A 23,706-nucleotide genomic window follows, 5' to 3' on the forward strand; every position below is an offset into this window, starting at 1 on the left:
TGTCTGCAGAAGGGCCCTGAGGAGAAACGTGGAGTTGGGTACACAATTTACTGACCGTGCTTTCAGGTTTCACTTAATGAGACATAAAGAATGAGCTCACTCTGAGGTTTTATCTTGCTCTAGAGATGGAAGTTCTTCCCAACTTACGTCAAGTTTGAAGGCTTTTAAGGAGAAATCTGCTAGAGAGGAGAAACGTCAAAGCGGACCCGCTTCTGCAAGCACGGGAGACCTTGGTCCAAGGGTTTCTCTTTGTTTGCAAAGATTGGTTTTTTAAAAATTCTGTGGACTTAAACTTTATTGTTTTGAGATTTGGACTGGGTCTTAAGAATTTGACATCTTTTAGTGCCATTAAGCATAAAATTGAAGCCTCGGAGTAGAGTTTTAAAGTACAAAAGCCCCCTCTTAGCATTTGTGAGAAGTCCTGCTTTCGGGGGATTAGTGGCAACTTAGGCTGCCTAAGCGGAAACTTGCTGTGCCAAGGAAGGCACTGGTTTGCTTGGAGAATTGTTACGGCTGCTTTGCTCTTGATGTTTCGAAACATCAGTATAAATACCGTTACAACTGTTATCTTGCATTTGTATCTGCCATTGGTGCAATCTATTTGTACCTGAAGACCCCTTTTGCACTGGTCTGTGTTTATGGCACCATCTTGAAGATCAGGAGACGGCCTCAGGGAGACATCTTTAATGAGGTCATGGCTAAGGAGTGATAGAACCATTTCTAGAACCTTAGGTCTTCTGATACCTCAGTGTGCACGCAATTCACTATATTTCTTTTTTTGTCTGTGGGAATAAGGTGAGTGAGGAGAAGCAAGGAGGCTCACCTACAAAATTTAAGAAATATTATTCAATTGCTCCTTCTTTTACATTTTTGTTTTTTAGACTTCATTTCTTAGTTTTTCAACTTTTTATTAAGTTTTGATGTTATTTTTTTCCCCAAACATATTGAAAAGTTGAATAGTCTGTTTGGACACACATAACCTACCACCTAGTTTAAACAGTGTTGCCACTTTGTCACATTTGCTTTAAGTACCTATCTTAAATTCTTTCTGGTGAACATTTTCAGAGCACACTGCAAATACCACAATTCACACCTAAGTACCGTGGATGGATGTGTCTATCTGTGTGTCATAAAAATAAGGCCAATTTTCCATATAAACACAATACCATAAGCACACTTAAAGTTAAGAATAATCCCTGCAATCTAATATATATATATATATATATATATATATATATATGTGTGTGTGTGTATATATATATATATGTGTATATGTGTATATATATATATGTGTATATATATATATATATATATATATATATATGTGTGTGTGTATATATATGCAGTACGTATTCACATTTCTCCTATTGTCCCCAAAATGTTCTGTTTAGTGATTTATTTTGGAACCGGTATCCAGTCATGCATTACATTTGTTTGTGTTAGTTTCTTTTAATTTAGTGTAGTTCCCTCTTTTTTATTTTTTAATGACACTGACCTTTGAGACCAGGCTACCAGTAGTCCTGTAAAATAACCCACATTCTGTATTTTACTGATAGTTTACTCTTCGTTAGGTTTAAATTGTACCTTCTGTACATATATATTTTATGCATTTAATTATATACCACATACTACAATGGATATGCACGTTTTAAAATTTTTGGTATGCACACGAAGAATATCTTCCTTTATTCCCACTTTGAGACCTGTGCAAAAGAATGTTGTGGTTGAAGGGTTAGACAAAATTCCTTGTTTCTGCAAGTTCTTTTCCTAGTTGCATGAGAAATATTTTTCTTGGCAATTTATGGTTTTGTAATTGAAGCTTTCCCCATACACTGAAAGAATTCCCTGCACTATTGTCGGTCATAGGTTATCATTTTCAAGTCATTCCTTTGCAAATACAAGTTCTAACCTTCTTAATGAGCATATCTACCTCTCATGTAGTCTTTTTATAATACATCTCTCTTCATGTTAATTTATGCAAGGGTTTTTGAATTCATTTATGCTTGAGAATGCATTGAGCTGAGAAAAAAACTAGTTTTTCGTAGGATAGTTAAGAGTCATCAAATATGTATAAAGCCCAGATTATGTGCAGTTGACTTTTTCTTATGTCCTATTTGTGAAAATTCATAGAAGTTCAACCATGTTCTTCCTGATATTGCCAAATCAAGAAAATTTCTTGTTGGATAATAATACTAACCTAGTTCTAAACTTAGAAAAATTTTGTCACATGTTGTATTTCTGACAGAATTTTAAAATTCTTTTGTCCATTCTTGTGATTTTTCTATTACTCTTGGTTCTGCTCCCACCCTTTTCTGAATCTGTGTAGATCTGCATCTTTCAAGTTTAGGATGATTCACTGTCCTGTGTTGCCCAGATTTTTAGTAAATGTTTTTCAGGGTTTGAAAGTGTGTGTACCTGAAATGGGCAACATTGTTTGAATGTAACTAACTACTGGTCAGCTGTCATACATGAATGAACTTGGAGTGTATTTATCTTGTAAATACTGATTTCAGATTTCAAATACTTCTGATAAGTTCTTATCATTCTGGGGCTTTTTTTTTTTTTCTTTTGCATGTGCATCATTAAATGCAATACTTGAAGAATTTTTTGAAACCTTTCATAAGTCTTAATTTTGTTGAAGCATTGATGGCCATCTTTGCTTCATAATTGCCAGATATTTTCAGTTCTGGATTTGTAGATATCAGTTAGCATAACCAATCCAGTGAATTAAAAAAATTTTCCACATTTTCTATGTCCTTTTAGTCATCGTTATATACACCCGCATTTAACATTTGTCCATTTATGAACTGTATCAGGTTAATCTCATCTGAAGATTTAGTCTGAGATTTCCGTGTTTTCATCATTAGAGTCTAAGGTGCTTGCTGTCTATCTTTGCATTCATTTTCAGGTTCATTTAATAATTGTGAAATGTGTCCTCTGCCAGTTTTCTTCTGTCCCATAATGGGCAGAAAATAAAAAGTTCTGAGTTCTTAACTGTATTTAGGGAAGACTAAAATAAAAGCATATGAAAAGGATCAGGGTATGCTGTGCTAACATATGCCACTTTGAGCTAAGGATTATTTTGAGTGGACAGCAGTTTGGAATTAAAAGAAGTAAAAATTGTTTTCTGTCCTCCTGTTATCTGCCTGAAAGCAAGGCATAAATATCCCTTTGTGAAGACATCCCCCTCCCCCAACCCCGGGCCCCCTTAGTAGGAAAGAGTGACTCCTACCACTTTGAGATGGAGAGCTGATACCAAGATGAGTTTGCATAAAGAGACCTAATGAAAATAACCCTTATCTTCCATTAGTTCTCCCATGTATTTCCTAGTTATTTCCCATGATTTATTGTCTCCCAAAGCCCTAATCCCCTCTCCTTTGTTAAAATGGTATATGAGACCTTGAATTTAACCACTTCTTTGAGTTTTACTTCTTTTCTGTGAATTCCTGTGTGTGTAAATGTTAATAAAAATTTTGTGCTTTTTCTCCTGTTAATCTGTTTTTTTTGTTAGTTTAGTTCATGGGTCCTCAGGTACAACAACATAAAAGGGTAGAAGTAAAGTTCTTCTTTTCGACACAGATTACAAAGATAATGTCTTCAGTCATCTTTTGGAAAGTTCATGCAATATTTTGTGCAAAACAATAAGAAAACTGAAAGATAAGAAGAGTGAAAGATGATGATTTACTTAACTGTTGCATTATTCTTCTAGGCAGTTAAATCGTTCTTATGTTTTCTTATTTATTTATAATTTTCTTTTGTAAGCATAGGTGGGAATATTTGTTTATCAGTGGTGAAATAATACCCAGAATGATGGAATTAGCAAATTATTTCAAGATGTAAGAAGAATAAAATCACTATGATCGCATAATGTATCTTAGATTTATAAAAGGATCCTGTAGACCCACATAGTAATTGTCAAATACAATGAGTTTTATTCGGTTTAAAAGTAATAAGGTGTTGTTTGAAGATTTCTAGGAAACAATAAAAGCCATAAAATGTCAATCTTTACAACTAGAACTACCCGAGAAAGAAAATAAACTAAAATTGTTTCTGTGGATTCTGATGGTATATTGAAGGTTAATGGTTAATTTGGACCTTCAGATATATAAAGTGCCCCCTTTCTAACACATTAAACCTGCCTGCCTCTCCATCTACTACCATGATAGGTTTTTCAGCAGTTTGCACTCCATCTCTAATGAATGCAGGTAGTACTTAAAAAGTTATTCCTTGACGTGTCTGTTCCACAATATTTTTGTTGTTAGCATTTTTTCTTTCATTACTTCCCAACTTTACCTTCAGAGCTCCTCTATAGTAAAAAATGATTAACTGAAACCCTGTAGAATCAGGGTGTAATATTTAGGCCTTTTGGCGAACTGGATTAAATAAAAAATATTTCTTATTTCAATTATTTTTCATTGCAAACATTTCTGCTTTTCTGGTTTATTATATGGTGATGAACACTGATTTTTTGGAATGATGCTGTGTCATTTTACATCTTTGTGTTTTTAAATACAATGCTTTATATATAATTACTGCTTAATAAATGCTTTTTCTTAATGTTGTGCTCATCACTTTAATATTCCCTAACTATTTAAAATTGTGACTTTACTCCTTGGGATTGGTATATACCAAATTTTTGGTCAGCTCTAATTTAGCTCTCCTTTTTAAACAAAGGCTTTGACTTGTTTAATGTAGTGTAGCAGTTCTCTAACCATGGTCTTGGGGACCTGAGGTGCTTTCAAGGGTTATACAAGATCCTCTCTCTATCACCTACGTATCTTGTGAGGCTGGATTTTTCAACCGAACGATGTAGTGCAACAGATTAAATGTAGAAGCAGATAAGAAAATACAGCTGTCTTTATTAAGGCAGATATTAATGGGTTTTGCAAAAATATAAAACAATGCCACCCCTCTCTAAATATTTTGTTTTGGGAAATACTTCTCACATAAATATTTATATTAATATGTAATGGGTTTATTATAATCATTTTTAAAAGTTTTTCTTTTTTCTTTTCTTTTCTTTTCTCTTTTATTTTTTAAGGGAGAGACCCCACATATGTTCAGGGGAGGGGCAGAGGGAGAGGGAGATAGAATCTTAAGCAGGATGCATGCCCAGTGCTAGCCTGAAGTGGGGCCCAGTCTCGTGAACCATGAGATCACAATATGAGCCAAAATCAAGAGACGGATGCTTAACCAACTGAGCCACCCAAGCACCCCTATTGTAGTCATTTTTAAGTAAATTAATATATCTTGAATATTTTAGGTTGGGGTTTGTGGACTTCTAAGATTCCATCCTTAGAAATTAATTAGACACACTTTTTTTTTTTTTTTTTTTTTCCAGGTTGGGGATTTCTTCAGCATGACCGCTACTTGCATGTCTTTCAGTTGAGGGCTATTAACCAAAGCAAAGATCATTAGTCTATGAAATAATATATTCCTTGCTTCTAGGCTTTACCCCTGTGTTTTCCTTATTTTGTGGGTAATTGTTACCTTTGGCAAGTTTGAGAAGGGAAGCCTAAAGCTCTTGGGAGGGGTCTGAGTGTTTTGGGTATAGGTAATCCCTATCTCCTACTTTGTTTACTTATTTTGCTTTTTCCATTTAGGGTTTAAGATTATCTGACTTTATACAGGATTGTTGATTGCTGATGGGAAGGCCCTCATAAACAAAATGTCTTTATTAAGTTCTAGGATTAAAAATAAGTAATAGAGCTCTCAACTTTGTTGAATAGACAAAAAGTAAATAAGAAAATTGGCCTTACTTTTTTGACACTACATTGTTAGTATTTGTGTTTATTTGAGGAGTTGTAACACAAGAGATGTGTTTCTAATCTTTTATTGTGGTATTTTATATATTATAAGGTAAATTTATACATCATATTTTATCTTTAAAATAAATGCCTTTTTGAGATGGATGGTATTATCATCATCTGCCCTTTACAGATGAAGGAATTGAATCTCAAAAAGTGCATTTCATTTATTGTAATACTTACTGGATGCCTAATGCTGTATGTTAATTTTGTAGGCTATGATGCCTTGGTCTTACCTAATTCAAACCTCAGCCCTGTAATCCCAGGATTGCATGTTGTTTGCTTAAGCTGGATAGTATAGGACTAGCCTTGCAGCCTGGCAGCACCAACCACTGGTGGAAATGACAGTTTCTAAAACATTTGGCCTGTTCTGTACCTCACTGGATTCTAGAAGCTTCTGACACAAGGATAACCGAGCTCTGCATGGATTGGTGGAGTGTTACTGAGGAGTTTGGATTGATAAATGACACAATGAAAACATTTTTTTATGACATTGTTAATTTGGTGGTTCTATGTTAAATGGATGAAATCATATAGATCTGGATGCTGAGAGGCTGATATAAAGTGAATCTTACACGGTAAATCTTACTATGGATGTGAGGTTCTAAGTGCCTGAACAAGTATGTAGTGAATTGAAAATCAAGGGTGGTTGTAGAAAATATTTTGAAGGAAGACTATATAGGACTGGGGAATTGATTGATTAGATATGATGAATAAAAGAGGGGAATATTGAGAAACACTTTTAAGGACTCAAGATCAGAATGATGACAGTTTTATTGGTGGAAGAAGAGAAGTAGAACTAATTTTTATAAACTGAGGTCAGGTTAACATAACATTAAATTCACCATTTAAATTATTTTAAAGTATACAATTTAGTGGCATTTAGTACATTCATGGTGTTATACAATCATCAAAATCGTCTAATCTCAAGGTAGTATTTTCAGCTTTCAGACCATTAACTTTCAGGTAATGGTACTGTTAAGCTGCCTCTCCCCACTCCACAGGTCCTGGCAACCACTGATCTAATTTCTGTCTCTGTGGATTTGCCTGTTCTGGACATTTGATATTAATGGAATCAAACAGTATGTGACTGACTTCTTTCACTTAACATAAAGTTCTCAAGGTTCATCCATGTAGCATGTACCAGTACTTCATTTTTTATTGCTGAGTAATACTCCATTGTATGGATATATATCATATTTTGTTCATTCATCACTTGATGAACATTTGGCTTGTTTTCACTTCTTGGCTGTTATGAATCATGAAGTAGGACTAATTTTTGTGGAGAAGTTATGTTCAGTTTGGAAATACTGAGTTTGAGGTGAGTTTAAATACCCAGATAGTAGTTTTTAGCAGTTAAGAAACGATAGGCGGGAACTTAGTAGGGGAGTCAAGGTTGGAGGTTAATATTTGATGATTTTATACCCTGCTATTGAGAACTGACAACCTAAGACAATGGAATTTATTAGATCTGTTGTTTAGGTAACAATTTGTGTAGGGCGGAAGACTAAACTCTGAAAAACCTGATTTTGCACTATTTAAGGAGCAAGAAAATGTGGAGAATCTATTGAGTTAAATTGGAGCAGGTAGATAGAGAAACAGTCTGTTGGCATATAGAAAATATTTGAGGAGGAGGTTTCAAGAAATTGAGTTAAAATAGATGAAAGATAAGGAAAATGTAAATGAAGAAAGGGTAATTTGCTTTGGCAATGGGGGAGGGTTATCCGGATTGTCAGTAGAATACAGTGTGTGCAGTAGAAAAGGTAGTAGCTGTACTGTGGTGCTTAGGTTAGTTTTGACTGACAGAATGGGTGGTGATAAGTAGAGCAAATGGATTGCAGCCTGGATCAGGGTTAGCAGAACTTTTACTTGGATGAAATGGAGGTGGTACAAAAAGAGATTGATTCCTCATACCCTTTTTTATGAAGGATTCCTTTCACATAGAAGCTTTTAATGACTGCTGATTTAGATTGATTTATAGTTATAAGCAGTCTGCTGAAGCATAGGCCTTCTACTTATTGATACTACTTTAAAGATTTTTGTGTCATCAAAAATGTTAAAAATCTGAACAGTTGGTTTATCATGATTTGATATTTGGGATTTTGCTCTGAGTCAGTGTCTGTGAAGTAGATCTTGATATCATTGGGAGTTGACATCAAACAGGTTTATTAAAATTCAACTTATATTATTTAATTAAAATTATCAACTATTACTTATTCTTCAGGAATTTACTTGCTTTTATCCTCAGTTATCCTCAATTATCCTCAATGTTGAACTTCAACCCATTTGCTTCATTTATTATATTGAACTTGGAGTTTCTAGAAAATATTTGGGAATGGTTGATTTGATTACTGAAAGACTTTTCATAATACCAAATTGGCTTTTCATAATTCAACATTCACTGAAATAATAAATCCCCTTTGTCTAGGCAAAAATTTACATTTTCATATCTATGCCAGATGGGTATGTTTATATTAGGGTTGGAAGGATCCTTGGGGATTTTGGAAAGTGACCATTTCGATTACATAATGCTTGAATTTTTCATATTTTTGTTTGGTGATCTATCACACCTTGAGTTCGTCTCATTTCCTGATATTTAACCATGAATTGTTCTGTTCTTGTGTTGAGATGAAATCTGCCTCCCTGTAATTTTGGTCTTGTTCCTGGTGGAGGCAAGTAGTGTATGGCTGGAATCTGTGATATTTTAAGTGTCTAGATTTGAATCCTTGCTCTACTCTTAATTGTGTTTCTTTGGGCAAGGTACTTAACCTCAATAATTCAGTTTCTGCAGTTGTGAACTGAGGATGATAATAGTACCTGCCTCATAGAGTTTCTTGAGGAATAGACAAAATAATGTGTGCATTTAATTAATGTTAGCTTATGGTAATGATAAATTGTTATTATTAGTAACATAATTTGTAATTGTGATAACATAATAGTATGTAATAAATTAAGTAGTTTTGTTGAAGCTGAACACTAGGAATGAAATTCTTGTTTATTCAAAACAAGTAAATATTACTAATATTGTTATTATTATCACTTGAGCTAGAAAGAACAAGACCTACTCTTTTCCTTCTTTCTCATGACAAACTTAAAATATCTGTAAATAGCTTTCTTTTCTACCACCCCTGCCCCACAGTCTCATGTTTCCTAGGTTAAATATCTTTAGTCCTTTGACCTAGACAAAGTGCTAATACTAATTCCTTATAATGGACATCTGTTGTTTTTGTTACCTAACATTCCCCTTTACTTTGGTAACAGATACCTTAATTTTCCTTTGGGGAACCAATTTTTATCTTAGTTGTTGTTGTTGTGGCTCTGGTGCCAGGGGTAGTATGTGATCTAGGACTAAACCTATTACAAGTCCTTAGCAATAGTGATTGGCTTCAGGAAGGGCATATGACTTAAACCAGTCAAACCAGTCAACTCCAATCAGAGCTAACCCTCTTATTAGAGTCTTGGACTTGAATCTTGGAAGGTGTTAAGTTGGAGAGATTCATAGTGGGAAACCTCTTCTGAAGGTAGAAACAACATAGAGGAAGTGAAGTCAAGGAACAGAGATAGAAAAGCCAACTTTGTAAGTCATTGTTTAAATTGCACCTGTATTTAGTTCTGTAAATGTGCTAAAAATTCTCTTTTGCATAAGCCAATTTGAATTGGGTTTTCTGTTACTTATAGGTGAAAGCATCCTAGCCAGTATACTCACTGTATTCCCAGTGGGGATGATTAGGACAGAATAGAATAAAACTACCGTCTCTTTGATTTTAGACTCAAATTCTGTTATTTTGACACTGTATTACAAATCTGATTATACCAGTTCTTGTTTAAAATCCCCTTTTTGGTTTTCCATTGGTCTTAGATTACGGACAAGATTCCTAATATGATCTCTAGGATGCTGCGGTTGTTTGACTTCTGTCTTACCTTCTACCATATACCCCCTTGATTTTCTTTTCCATTCACACTGGTTTCTTTTCTGTTTTTCATATTTGCTGTGCCATAGATCTTTTCCACATGTTATTTCTTCTGCATGGAATCCTTCCCTCCCCTCCCCTCCCCTCCTCTCCTGTCCTTTCCTTTCCTTTCCTGGAACTCCAGCCAAGGCTGAGTCCCAACCCTTTCCATTGTCTCTTTGCTTGTTCACTGTTAAGATTCCTGCATGTATAAAATCCTTTTTTAAAATGACATTTGAAATATTTAGTTTATTTAAAAAATAAAACAGTGTATCCATATTCTCCCCTTATGGAGACCTTTTCTCATATACTTGGAGTGACCATTTTCAAAAGACATTATTCTACTTAAAATAAAAATAACTGTCTTTCAGAAATTGGTTAAAATTTGATGACATAGCTTCTAAAGTTTCTATGATCTCTCAGTATTTTGTCTGTAGTATTTTAGTTGCTAGTGGTCAGATGTTTCTGATTGTACATTTTATGTGATTGAAATGTACCTTTTTCAGAAATAAGTCTGTGGTTTTTAACAGACTGGACTGATAAACTGGGCTGATTCTACAAAAAGGTACTTAGTTTTCTAACAATAAAGCATTTTAAAAAATAGGCATAAAAGGAGAAAATACTGATTTAAAATTTTGTTTCATCTGCTTAATGTTAGTAAATAAATTTACTAAGTTAATTTCTTTATAAAACCTCATATTTAAACACCTGAATTTTATGAAATCAGATTTCACTTGTGGGTCTTTTTCAATTATATAGGGTTTATTGCTTATGCTTTAAGGTTTGTATTTGTGTGATGTATGCCAAGGTAGACCTCATTCTCTGTTTTCTAACCTTGTTACAATTAATTTCCACAGTGGAATCAATAGGTGATGGATATTAAGGTACTATAAAATGAAATTTTTAAAATGACTCTCTGTCCTCAAAAGATTGTGTATGCTTTTAAGGTAATGAACGTTAAAATGAGTTTTTTTGTAATCTCCTTGAGATAGTTGGAAATTCTTGAGAGATCACAAAACAAGGGTTGGAAATAATAGATTGCTACTCATAGTTAAGAACACACTTTGAATCGTTAAAGCTCTATTAATTTGGGATTAGAATTCTAAAAATATAGACCTCCATTTCAGTATGCTATTAGTGACAAAGACTAAGAATTGTTTATAAAATGATATAGAACATAAACCAAAGCTTTAAAGTCAGTGGAATGATTTGAATACTTGATTTTTTGGGAAATTTGTGAGGAGGAAAGAGTGACAGATCAAACTTTTCTGAACAGTGTACCAGTGACCCTGTGTCATCCAAATTACTCCACTGAAAAACACTTCCAAGTGTATAAGTAAAATTGTTAAAGGTTTATTAGTGTTTCTTACAGCTAGCTTTTTTTATTTTTTATAAAATTTATTGTCAAATTGGTTTCCATACAACACCCAGTGCTCATCCCAACAGGTGCCCTCCTCAATGCCCATCACCCACTTTCCCCACCCTCCCACCCCCATCAACCCTCAGTTTATTCTCAGTCTTTAAGAGTCTCTTATAGTTTTCCTCCCTCCCTTTCTTTTTTTATCCCCTTCTCCTCCCCCATGGTCTTCTGTCAAGTTTCTCAGGATCCACATAAGAGTAAAAACATATGGTATCTGTCTTTCTCTGTATGACTTATTTCACTTAGCATAACACTCTCCAGTTCTATCCACGCTGCTATAAAAGGCCATATTTCATTCTTTCTCATTGCCAAGTAGTATTCCATTGTGTATATAAACCACAACTTCTTTATCCATTCATCAGTTGATGGACATTTAGGCTCTTTCCATAATTTGGCTATTGTTGAGAGTGCTGCTATAAACATTGGGGTACAAGTGCCCCTATGCATCAGCACTCCTGTATCCCTTGGGTAAATTTCCTAGCAGTACTATTGCTGGGTCATAGGGTAGATCTATTTTTAATTTTTTGAGGAACCTCCGCACTGTTTTCCAGAGTGGCTGCACCAGTTTGCATTCCCACCAACAGTGCAAAAGGGTTCCCATTTCTCCACATCCTCTCCAGCATCTATAGTCTCCTGATTTGTTCATTTTAGCCGCTCTGACTGGCGTGAGGTGATATCTCAGTGTGGTTTTGATTACAGCTAGCTTGTTAATCTTAGACAAAATTTATGAGTTGGTTGAACATATATATGCTGTACTTATTTTGAATACAAATTTTCATTATTTAAAATCATTATATTTTGGTTTTGTATTTTCCCTTTTATGTTAATTCTATCTGGTTTTACTGTTGCTAATTTCTTGATTAGGAATGCAAACTCCCTATTAAAACATTATTTTTATGATGAGAAGAAAGCATTAATTTTATGATGTGGTTTCTCGGGTTATTTTATTGAATAACTGACTTTTGGGGCCTGGGGAGATAGAAAACTTAACCATTCACCATATTCCTCACATTCTTTTTTTAATTTAACTTGGTACCTACTCATTTTTTTTAAGGGTTTTACTGTTTGTTTGTTTGTTTGTTTGTTTCTTTGCTTTTGAGAGTGTGGGAGGTGGGGAGCAGAGAGAGAGGCAGAGTACCCCACGCAGGTGGGGCTTGAACTCATCATGAGATCATGACCTAAGCCGAAGCCAGATGTGTAACTGACTGACCCGCCAGGTGCCCCTTACTCATTTTTAAAAAAGGATTTTTTTTTAGAAATTAAAATACAGTGTTGCATGTAAAATGAAAGTGTTTTTTAATGGATATGATATCAGGTACTTTATTGTAATGTTAATTTTTATATGTTGGTATTTTTTAATTAGATACTGTTTTAACCTATGAGACAGGTAGTATATATTTTAACAGTATTGATGAATTGTAGGTATGTGTGTTATGTTTATATGAGGGTTTAAAATTGTTATGTGTGTTTTCACTAGTTTATGTTTCTTTCTTAAAAAGATGAAAATATGGTAGGATAGATTTGACAGCTGCATTCTAGAAGGTATACTTATAAAGCTAACATTTCATCGTGCGAAAGAAATAATGTAATAAAGATCTAAAAATAATTTCTAAATGCTCAGCTGATATCTTGAAAATTCTAGTGTAATAACAAAATTGTAATCTGTTCTTAGAGTTTTTCAGAATGTGATTAAGCCAAGAGTTAAAAATGGTTAAGATTTATTGAATGATTTCTGTGTGCCAGGCAGAGAGCTGTGTACTTTATGTTATCTAATTTGATCTTCACTGTAACTTCATGAAATAAGTTGCATGTATAAAGTAAAGCAAGGCACAGAGAGTAATTTGCCCAAGGTTGTACAGATAATAAATGGTTGAGTCAGAATTTGAATGTGGCATTCATTCTTCACCATGTTTTACTGTTTACTGTTAATAAATGTTTAAAGTACACAGTATACAGCAGAGAGCTGAATTAAGCCATAGAGATTATTAGTTGAACTAAGAACTGAGACCCAAAATTACAAGGTGATTTGACTGCAAGTTGTAGTAGTGCTGGGGGCTATAACTCGCCTCTTCTGGCTTTTAGCCTAAAGCTCTTTTTTAATGTGCAGACTCTACAGTTGGGGTTTGTGGAATTAATCTTTTATCAGAAAGTAAATTGAACTATATCTAGTACATAGCACACCTGTGTCATACTGTGTGCTTATGTACCAGATCAAATGCTTTACTTTCATTCAACACAGTGACATTGCATCAGGTAACAGCTATCAGTGGCTAAAAGCAAATTTTTCAATTAAGAATGTAGACCTACATTTTTACTGATTTTTTTAAATTTGTAGAAAAAATTATTTAAGATATAGCTTAATTTTGGATATATAAAATCTGAAACAAAAAATAGTGAAATAGGAATTAAAATTATTTATATAAGCAGTCTCCCAACAGTGAATGAATCATTTTCTAAAAAGTCTTTGATAAGTCAGTTAATTGGAATTCATTTTTTTCTTCATAGAAACAAGTGTATTAAACTTGGCATGAAATGAGTCTGTAGCTGAAGTAGAGTATTCTCTTTTTTCTGGCTATTTTGGAGCTAAGTCTGAGCTGTAGAAGCTATTAGAAATGTTTGGGAACTTTGAGATCCACACTGCATATCTTTGCTGGATATTCCACTTCAGTGACAGCTGACTTAATCCTTCATAGAATTCCATGCCTTACACCAAAATTCTGCAGTGTGACCTGAGAGGTTTTTATAATGGTAGTTTTGGCATGCTTCAGTGGCTGAGATGACAAAAGAATCCATGAAAGTGTTTGTTCATTAACGGAACAAAATATGGCAATGATTTGTTAGTCCAGTGTTGTCCAATTGTAATGTTCTGTAGCTGCACTGTCCGATATAGTAGCGACCAGCCACATGTGGCCTTGAGCATTTGACATGTGGCTAGTAAAACTGAGAAACTGAATTTTACATTTTATTTAATTTTAATTAATTTAAACTTAAATTGTCACATGTGGCTAGTGGCTACTGTATATCACAGGGCAGCTTTAGGCTGAATTTATGATTCAAGTTTTATCTGAGGACTTCCAACTTTATAGTAGGCTACTATGGTCCTCAGGCTTTTGAAGTAGGTTATCTTAAAGTCATCTCTGTCGTAATAGGCACTGGATGTCTTATTCATATAGACAAGTCATTCATTAATTGAATATTTGTAAATTGAATACTAATTACAGAATTTTGGTAAGAGATATTTGTATGGTCACTTAGCAAAATATCTATGTGTCAACTATGTAATATTTAATATAACCATTATGTATGACCCAATATAATTATAAGTACTCAAATAAAAAATATATATGAGTCTCATAAGCTGTGTAATTGTGGCACTTAAAAAATATTCTGTATTCTTGGTAACAGTAGGTCCTTAACATGAGCAAAAATTGTTATGTATATATTTCCTTGACATATTTGTAATAGTGATACTGTTTAGAGATAAGCTATAACTATTTAAATGACTGAATTAAGGGGTGCCTGGGTGGCTCAGTTGGTTAAGTGTCTGACTCTTGATTTCAGCTCAGGTGATGATCTCATCATTCTAAGTTCAAACCTCACGTTGCACTCTGCGCTGGCAATGTGGAGCCTGCGTGCAATTCTCTCTCTCTCTCTCTCTCTCTCTCTCTCTCTCTCTCTCTCCCTCTGTCTCACCCTCACTTGCGCTCTCTTTTTCAAAAATAAATAAACTTAAAAAAAATGAAGGCTATGAGTACTTATGTTTTTTAAGTTTATTTATTTTTTTTAATTTTTTTTTTTAATGCTTATTTATTTTTGAGACAGAGGGAGACAGAACATGAGTTGGGGAGGGGCATAGAGAGAGGGAGACACAGAATCTGAAACAGGCTCCAGGCTCTGAGCTGTCAGCACAGAGCCCGATGTGGGGCTCAAACCCACGAACCATGAGATCATGACCCGAGCTGAAGTCGGATGCTTAACCGACTGAGCCACCCAGGCGCCCCAAGTTTATTTTTTTAAGTAATCTCTACATCCAACTTGGGGCTTGAACCCACAACCCTGAGATCAAGGGTCACATGCTCTTGTGACTGAGCCAGTCAGGTGCCCCAATGAGTAGTTATTTTTGGATGAATTAATCTACACTGAAATATATCTAATTAATTTCTTTATTTTTAAATTCTTTTGATAAAAAATAAGAAAAATACAATTTATTTAAAGTTATGTTTTCTTATGGAAGTAATTACACTTATACCTGAAACGTGAATAAGTAACAGTTAAAGATTAGTATCACTTAGCATTTGAAAATTCAGACTTACTAAAACAATACATTATGAGGTGATTACTCATTTTTACAAAAAGATTAAAAACATTATTTTTAATAATTCAGACTTCTTCAAGTAGTAAGTACTTAAGAGAATTACCATTTTTATTACTAAATTCTTGAATGAACCAATTATGTAAAGTGAGTTATAAGTAAAAGTCAGACATATCAAACTTAAAAATTGAGCTTTTTATAGGAAAAAAGATTAAATATGTGTACACTTAATTTAATGAGATCCACTCTAATACTAGGTATCTTTATTTTATAGGAAGGAAAACAGATACAAATTGCTGTCTTGTCTGTAATCACATGGTGAGTTTTGAGATCAAAATTAGATCCAAGAATTTCTGAACCCCAAGTTTCATGTTTCAATATTTGGCATTACTTAAAGTGACTCATAAAATTGACTCATATCATGTGTCAGTACTCAGGTGACAATTTACAGAAAGTCAACTCTGCAACTTGATGGGCGACAACCCTTTTCAGCCAAAAAGTAAGTGTTGCTGCCACGACTGATAATAGTATACGTGGCTTTTGTACTGATAAATTTGCTTCAGTAGAAAGAAGGAAGGGTAGGCACATTTTCTTAAAGACAGAAAAACATAAATTTATTGGAGTAACATGCTCACATAAAAAATGATGTAAATTAAAACGTGAGTAACGTAGAAATGAAGTTTTTTTCTTCTTATGCTCAGTGATAACTGCTAGTTTGGTGTATATAATTACCTATATTTTTTCTATGCATAGACAAAAATATAATTATTTATAAAAATGTAAAGATGTTATGTGTCTTAAAAAATTTTTTTCTCAACAATGTATCCTGAATGTATTGACAATGGCACTACCCTGTTAAGAAGAATGAAGAAGATCTTTGTCTTCTGTATTAGTTTGCTTGGGCTTCCATAATGAAGTATCATAGACTGGATGGCTTAAACAACAGAACTTTATTTCAGAATTTCTCACAGTTCTAGGGTCTAGAAGTACAAGTTCAAGGTGTTGGCAGGTTTGATTCCTTTTGAGGGCCATAAGGGAAGGATCTGTATCACGTCTCTCTCCTTGGCTTAGAGATGGCCATATGCTTCCTGTGTCTTTGGATGGTTTTACCTTCAAGCATGTCCTTCATCCGTGTCCTGATCTCTTCTTCTTCTTCTTTTTTTAAACGTTTATTTTTGAGACAGAGAGAGAGCATGAAGGGGGGGGGGGTCAGCGAGAGGGGGGACACAGAATCTGAAACAGGCTCCAGGCTCTGTCAGCACAGAGCCTGACACGGGGCTCAAACTCACGGACTGAGAAATCATGACCTGAGCCGAAGTTGGCCGCTTAACCGACTGAGCCATCCAGGCGCCCCATGATCTCTTCCTTTAAGGACATCAGTCATACTGGATTAGCACCCACCCTGATAACTTCATTTTCACCTCATTATTTCTTAAAGACCCTGTCTCCAAACACATTAAGATTGTGAGGTACTGATGGTGAGGACTTTAATGCATGAATATTAGAGAAACACAATTTAGCCCATAACATATACTAACTGGAAACTTTTATTATCCATTTACAATGTTTCCCTAATTTTTAAAAGCTAGGCATTGCCTAACTTCACTTAGTTTCCTAGCCATAGATTATTATATACTATGTGCTTACTGCCTGTCTAGTGTGTAGAGGGAAATACACTCAAAAGTGTTCAGTTTGGTCTTGGACATATAGTAATATTTTTAGTTACTTTACTTGAAGAACTCTATGTAGTTAATAAAACATTATAGTTTAGAAAATAAAGGGATCAATTAATATGTTTATGACCTTTGGGAAAATGGAAAGGCCTCCTTTTTTTTGGTAGGTGGACTATTAACATTTAAATAATGTTAAGACAGGAAATGATTTGTGACATACTTTTATAGAAAGGAAAAAATTTAAAAATTTATAAAATAATGGTTCTTAATTTGTTAAGATATTTCTTTTGTATGCCATCAAAGAATTGTTTCAGTTAGTATGTTTTAAGACCTGGTAGAACATTATCCTAATTTTGAGTCAAAAGTAGAAGTGGCATTACTTTAATATAATAAAAAATTACCTTTAGAAATGACTATATTTAAATGATAAATGAAATATATTATTGTCAAAGCCAGAACTCTGGAGGGTTTTTTTGTTTGTTTGTTTTGTAGACCACCACCCATCTCATTCTGTGTATCAGTTAAGCACCACTTATATCTAGTTGGGATATAAGTTTAGGCCTTCAGTACTGTTTCTCTTCTTTCCCCTCTTCCTCCTCTTCTTTTTTCTCCATCTTAGCTTAAAGCAATCAATATATGCAGATAGTTTAAAAAGTCAGGTAGTCCAGGGACGCTTGCATGGGCTCAGTTGGTTAAGCGTCCATCTCTTGATTTCCGCGCAGGTCATGAGTGCAAAGTCCAGCTCAGGGCTCAATCCCAGGAACTGCTAGGTCATGACCAGAGCCGAAATCGAGAGTGGAATGCTTAACCGACTGACCCACTCAGGAGCTCCTATCATATTTTTAATCTTATTTTTTGTTTTGTGAATATTACTTTTTATAACATTCTTTCTTATCTAATATCTCTAAAGATGCAAATTATATTTTCTTTAATATTTTTCTTGCTCTCTGCATTATTTCTTTTCCTTAGGATTCTTTATCTTTTTTATTGATTTGTTCTAAAAGACAGGAGATTTTCCTAAACTTTCTGGTGCTTATTGATTGTCCATTAATATTTAAGAGTGAAGTATTAAAATGCTTCGTAGGAGTTCTGTTCTTGGTCAGAACTTATAGGATGGTGTATATTCATATTTACTGCATGTTCTTTGGTCTGTTTCTTTAGGTGAGAAATGGTCTAATTTGCCCCGAATGGAATAAGTCTCACCTTGTTCCCTTATTTTAGTCTAGCATCTCATCACTGCTTTGTGTCTAGAATTCCTGAATTTGGTTTAGTTTTACTAAGTATATCTCCCAGGAGATGCCTCCTAGTCTTAGTTTATTTCCCAGTTGTTAATATCCCCCCCTCCTCCCGATAATGGTTAGGTACGGTCCTTTTGTAGATAAAATTATATTCCAGGCATATGACTAGAACTCATTTTGACTTTTCCATTAAATAACTACTACTGTCAACCATTATCTGTCTAAATTGGTTTGTATCTTAGAGAGTGAGCTCTGAGTTTCTCACTTGCTGCCATGCACTATGTACAAATATCAAGTTACATTGCTATTAGGATGATTAAAGTAGATTTTAAATATACTATGAATTTTTAAAAGTGTATTTTTCTTTTTGAAAATAAGGTTTGCTTCTCTCCTTTTGGAAATTAGATAATTCAAAAATGGCAGAACTCTTTATGGAATGTGAAGAAGAAGAGTTGGAACCATGGCAGAAGAAAGTAAAAGAGGTTGAGGATGATGATGATGATGAGCCAATCTTTGTTGGAGAGATATCAAGTTCAAAACCAGCAATTTCAAGTAAGCATTTACTTGTAGTGAAGCCAAGTTTTATAAAATATTGTTTCTAATGGGAAAATTTGTGAACTGCTTTATAAGGACATAAGTTCCTTGGAATATTACCATATTATAAAATAGTTACTCAAATTCTGTTACTGAAAACATGACGGTTAAGGTCAGGTTGAATTTATACCAATTAGGGATGACTGATAACAGTATTCAACTAGAACAATGTATATTAGTTTTAGAATAATTTTTTCCAAAAGGAGATTGACCCCAGTAGAAATTCTCTTCTGGACTGTTAAGATGCAGAATTTAAATGAATTTATTGTTGTTAAGGTATAAGCCATAAGATATTTTAGTATGTGGAATATGAGTCAAGTGTTTATATAGAACTGCTAGGTAGGAGGGTAAAAACTTGTGTTTTGTAGAATACAGCCACTAAAAAGTACTTCAGCCAATAGTTCTTTGATGGTTGGAGTAATACTTAATCTTAAATTTCTGAATGAAAATGGTGTCAGGTTGTTTGAACAGGTTTTTATTCTGTAAGACATTTGTAGTTAGATATACAGTATTGCATTGCCATTATCAGAAAACAACTCTACTTTTGTGTGGCCCTTTACTTTATAGAGTTATTTTATGTGATCTGGTTCTTTTTTTACTGTGAGGTAAAAAGGAAATTTTTATGAGGTTTGGTACTGTTTGTGCTTTTACCTTTTCCTGACCAGCAGGTTTTGGCAAATCCCCACTCTTCCAATTTTAGCTTGATTACCAAAAAATCTAGAAGTTACAGAGGTAACACACATGTCAGAATCAGGAACTTTCAAGTGATCCTGAAAGTTAAATTAGGCTCAGATTGACTTCAGGTATACTGGTAGATTTGAAACCCCTTAAGTTATAAGATACCCTGATAAACTGTAAGTTGTTTTAGTCTGCAATCTCTGCTAGTTTTTCCCTTTCAGAATTCTTCAGAGTAGGGGCAACTGGGTGTCTCAGTCAGTTAAGTGTCTGACTCTTGATTTTGGCTCAGGCATGATCTCACAGTTGTGAGATCGAGCCCTGTGTCAGGCTCCGCTTTGAGCGTGGAGCCTGCTTGGGATTCTCTCTATGTCCCTCCCCAGCTTGGGCTTTCTCTGTCTCTCTCAAAATAAATACATTGAAAAAAAAACCAACTCAAAAGTAATGCTACAGATAATCCAATGAAATCCCTTATAATAACACTTCCAAGGCTTCTAGAGGTGTGAGTGGGATATGGAGGTTGGATAAAGTTTGATTTTGAGTGGTAGGATCCTGAGTCATCACTCAAAGAAAGATACATATGCTAATTATAGACTGCATATACATATATTTTTGGAAGATTTTTATTATGTGGACCTTTTCTTTACCATAAAAGAAACTTTAGAAAGTTTGACTTATATGTAGTCAGATTTATTAATCTTTTACTTCTGGCTTTTAGATTTTGAGTTACAATTAGAAAGTTTATTCTTATTCTATAAAACAAGGCTAGTAATCTTGTTTCTTTGGTAGATAAAGATCTATATGTTTAAAATTAATCATATATATTTTTTAATGTTTATTTTTGAGAGACAAAAATTTTTGAGAGACAGACACAACTGGGTGAGGGGCAGACAGAGAGGGAGACACAGAATCCAAAATGGTCTCCAGGCTCTGAGCTGTCAACACAGAGCCCGATGCAGGGCTCGAACTCAGGACTGATGAGATCATTACCTGAGCTAAAGTTGGACACTTAACTGACTGAGTCACCAGGTACCCCAAAATTAACTGTATTCTTAAATCAGTGATAACTTATATACTTCTTCTGGGAATCTATTTGATTGTTTCAATTCATGATTTCTGTTTTATTCAAATAATGAATTTTAAAATCACTATAATTTTTTGTAGATATTTTGAATAGAGTAAACCCCAGCTCATATTCAAGGGGAATAAAGAATGGTGCGCTCAGTCGAGGTACAGTATTATTTTAGTATTTTATTTTAAAGTGAAGTATTTTGACATCATTGATTATATCAAAATATATTCAAAGCACTGTTTAATTTTAAAATACAGGTATTACTGCTGCATTCAAGCCTGCAAATCAACACTACACGAACCCAGCATCAAATCCAGTGTCTGCCTCGCCTGTAAATTTTCATCCTGAATCTAGATCTTCAGATAGTTCTGTGATTGTTCAGCCTTTGTCTAAACCTGTAAGTGTTTCTAAAACTACACAGCTCAGGGATACATTGGATATTATTTATCAGTATAAACAATGCCAATTAAAATTCTGGATTGTTGTGGGTAGTCATCCAATAGAAGCATAATCAGCATCAGGAATGTCACTATCTATATGATAGCTCAGCCAGTATCCGGAGTAATATTGGAAGGAACTACCGATGTAGTCTGTTCCTAAATCAGGTAACACACTTAAATAGTAAGGTATTGGAATTTGCGATAATAAAACATGAATAAAAGTATTACGAATATTGCATAATGGCAAAAATTGTAAACTGGGTCAAATGTTCTTAGTTCTTAATCGGAAAACTTTTGAGAGGACATTGTAGCTTTTTATTCTGAAAATATACCTTCATAATTTAGTTCACTTAAAAAATTCTTAACAAAAAGTAATAGTTAATGGTAATAGTTAATATTTGTAATATTTATGAGGCTTTGTTGTAAATGCTATACATAAATCATTTAATTCTTAAACGACCCTGTGAAGAGGCACTATTATTATTTTTCCTGTTTTATAGTTGAGGAAATTGAGGCTCACAGAGGTTAAATAATTCATTTAAGGTCACACAGATGGCAAATGGTAGATCTAGAATTTCAATCCAGACTAACCCATAGTTTCTATGTATTTGTATACATATGTACATATTGGTATGTGCGTGTGTGTATGTGTGTATACTTAATATATACTTAAAATGGAACCATTGCCTTAGTGTAGCAGTTTTCAAAGTATAGTCTTCAGTCCCTGGGGTTCCTCTGAGACTCTTCCATGGGTTTTGAGAGTCAACACTATTCTCATGATAATACAAAGACATGATTTGCCTTTTCCACTGTGTTGACATATGCACCGATGATGCAGAAGTAATGGTGGGTAAACTGCTGGTGCCTTAGTATAAATCAAGACAGTGGTACCAAGCTGTATGAGTACTTTTTATATTCGTCCCCACTGTGCACTCCCAATAAAAAATATTCTTGCTCAATTTCCTTGATGAAATGTTATTAATTTTGTTAAATCTCTACCTTTCTATGTGTCTTTTAAAAATATTTTGTGTGATGAAATAGTATGCGAAAGCACTATTGTTTCCAAAGTTTGATGATTATCTTAAGGAAAAGCACTTATGTGATTCAGTTGTGAGCTAAACTACCCACTTTCTAAAAATAGAAGACTACTTTTACTTGAAAGCATGACAAGCCATAGTATATTATTTATTTTCGTGTATCAGTAATATCACAGACTTCATGGTGTAAAACCACACATATTGTCTCACAGTTTCTGTGGGTTGGGGGTCAGGTCATGACTTAGCTGGATCCTCTGCTTCAGGTTCTTATGAAGCTACTTTCAGGGTGTGGACTCTGAGGTTGTGATCTCATCTGAAGCTTGACTGGAGACGTATCTGCTTCCAAGTTCTCATGGTAGTTGGCAGCATTCAGTTTCTTAAGGGTTGTCAGACTGAGAATCTCACTAAATGACTGGCTTTTGGCTGGCTTTGCCACCTGAGTTTTCCCAGTTTGGCTTCTTACATGCTCAAAGCCCACGAGAGAGAATATGTAGCAGAATGCCATGCTGATCTAATGTAATGTAATCACATACACAAAATCATGTAATCCTGTCACCTTTGTTGTATTCTCTTGATGAGAAGCAAGTCACATGCCTTGCCCACACTAAAAGGAAGGGAATCATGCAGGACATGAACACCATGGGGTGGGGATCATAAAGGCCACTTGAGAGTTTGTTTGCTGCACACTGTGAGTTATTCAGTTTTGGTTATTTGGCAGACATTTCCTGAAAACTGAACAAAGTGCACACTTAAAGGAAAATAACTGATGGCATTTCTTCCCAATAATAAAATTGAGCTTTCAAGCACAAATTAGAATTTTGGAAAACTTGTATCAGCCACCATGATCTGACAGCTTCCCAGTACTTAAAGACTTTTCTGATGGGTGGTACAGTTAATAAATGTGATTTTTTGTTATTGTATAGTGAATTCTGTTAACATTTGGAAGATAATCATAATTCACAGAAACCAGTATTTTTGAAATAACCAGCGCATCATATTATAAAATCATGCATGGGTAAGAGATCATTCAAAGTTTAAGATAGACTAATAGATTTTATTTTAACAAAGTACAAAAAATTCAGTGATAAGGAGTCAGATTCCACATTGCAGTAAATCTTTAAGAAAATATCAATGTTGAATTTTGGTGTGGTATCAAAGAAGTGTACCCATAGTTATCCCAACTTGCTATTAAAATACTCCCTTTTTCTTTTTTTTTTTTTTTTTTTTTTTTAAATTTTTTTTTCAACGTTTTTTATTTATTTTTGGGACAGAGAGAGACCGAGCATGAACAGGGGAGGGGCAGAGAGAGAGGGAGACACAGAATCGGAAACAGGCTCCAGGCTCCGAGCCATCAGCCCAGAGCCTGACGCGGGGCTCGAACTCACGGACCGCGAGATCGTGACCTGGCTGAAGTCGGACGCTTAACCGACTGCGCCACCCAGGCGCCCCAAAAATACTCCCTTTTTCAACTATATATCTTTATGAAGC

At 34.4% G+C, this 23,706-nt stretch overlaps 1 protein-coding gene across 11 annotated transcripts in view; it reads left to right on the forward strand.

Annotated features, from left to right (window-relative positions):
• The window catches only part of ZNF280D (zinc finger protein 280D), a 244,600-nt gene that overhangs the window by 94,129 nt on the left and 126,765 nt on the right, over nucleotides 1–23,706 (forward strand). For 7 of the 11 annotated variants that reach the window (XR_013556301.2, XR_013556299.2, XM_060618430.3 and 4 more), the window contains exons 2-6: nucleotides 15,764–15,807; nucleotides 15,920–15,988; nucleotides 18,806–18,952; nucleotides 20,834–20,899; nucleotides 20,999–21,138. Coding sequence is in view for 5 of the 11 variants with exons in the window: in XM_060618430.3 (XP_060474413.2) it covers nucleotides 15,961–15,988; nucleotides 18,806–18,952; nucleotides 20,834–20,899; nucleotides 20,999–21,138 (381 nt within the window). In the remaining 6 variants the exon portion in view is untranslated. Of the gene's footprint in view, nucleotides 1–10,682; nucleotides 10,705–15,763; nucleotides 15,808–15,919; nucleotides 15,989–18,805; nucleotides 18,953–20,833; nucleotides 20,900–20,998; nucleotides 21,139–23,706 lie in introns of those variants that run through there. The other 4 variants (XR_013556307.2, XR_013556306.2, XR_013556302.2 and 1 more) reach the window with 3 other exon arrangements.

The sequence above is a fragment of the Panthera onca genome, chromosome B3 (assembly GCF_046562875.1).
Source record: "Panthera onca isolate mPanOnc1 chromosome B3, mPanOnc1 haplotype 2, whole genome shotgun sequence".
Classification (NCBI taxonomy): domain Eukaryota; kingdom Metazoa; phylum Chordata; class Mammalia; order Carnivora; family Felidae; genus Panthera; species Panthera onca.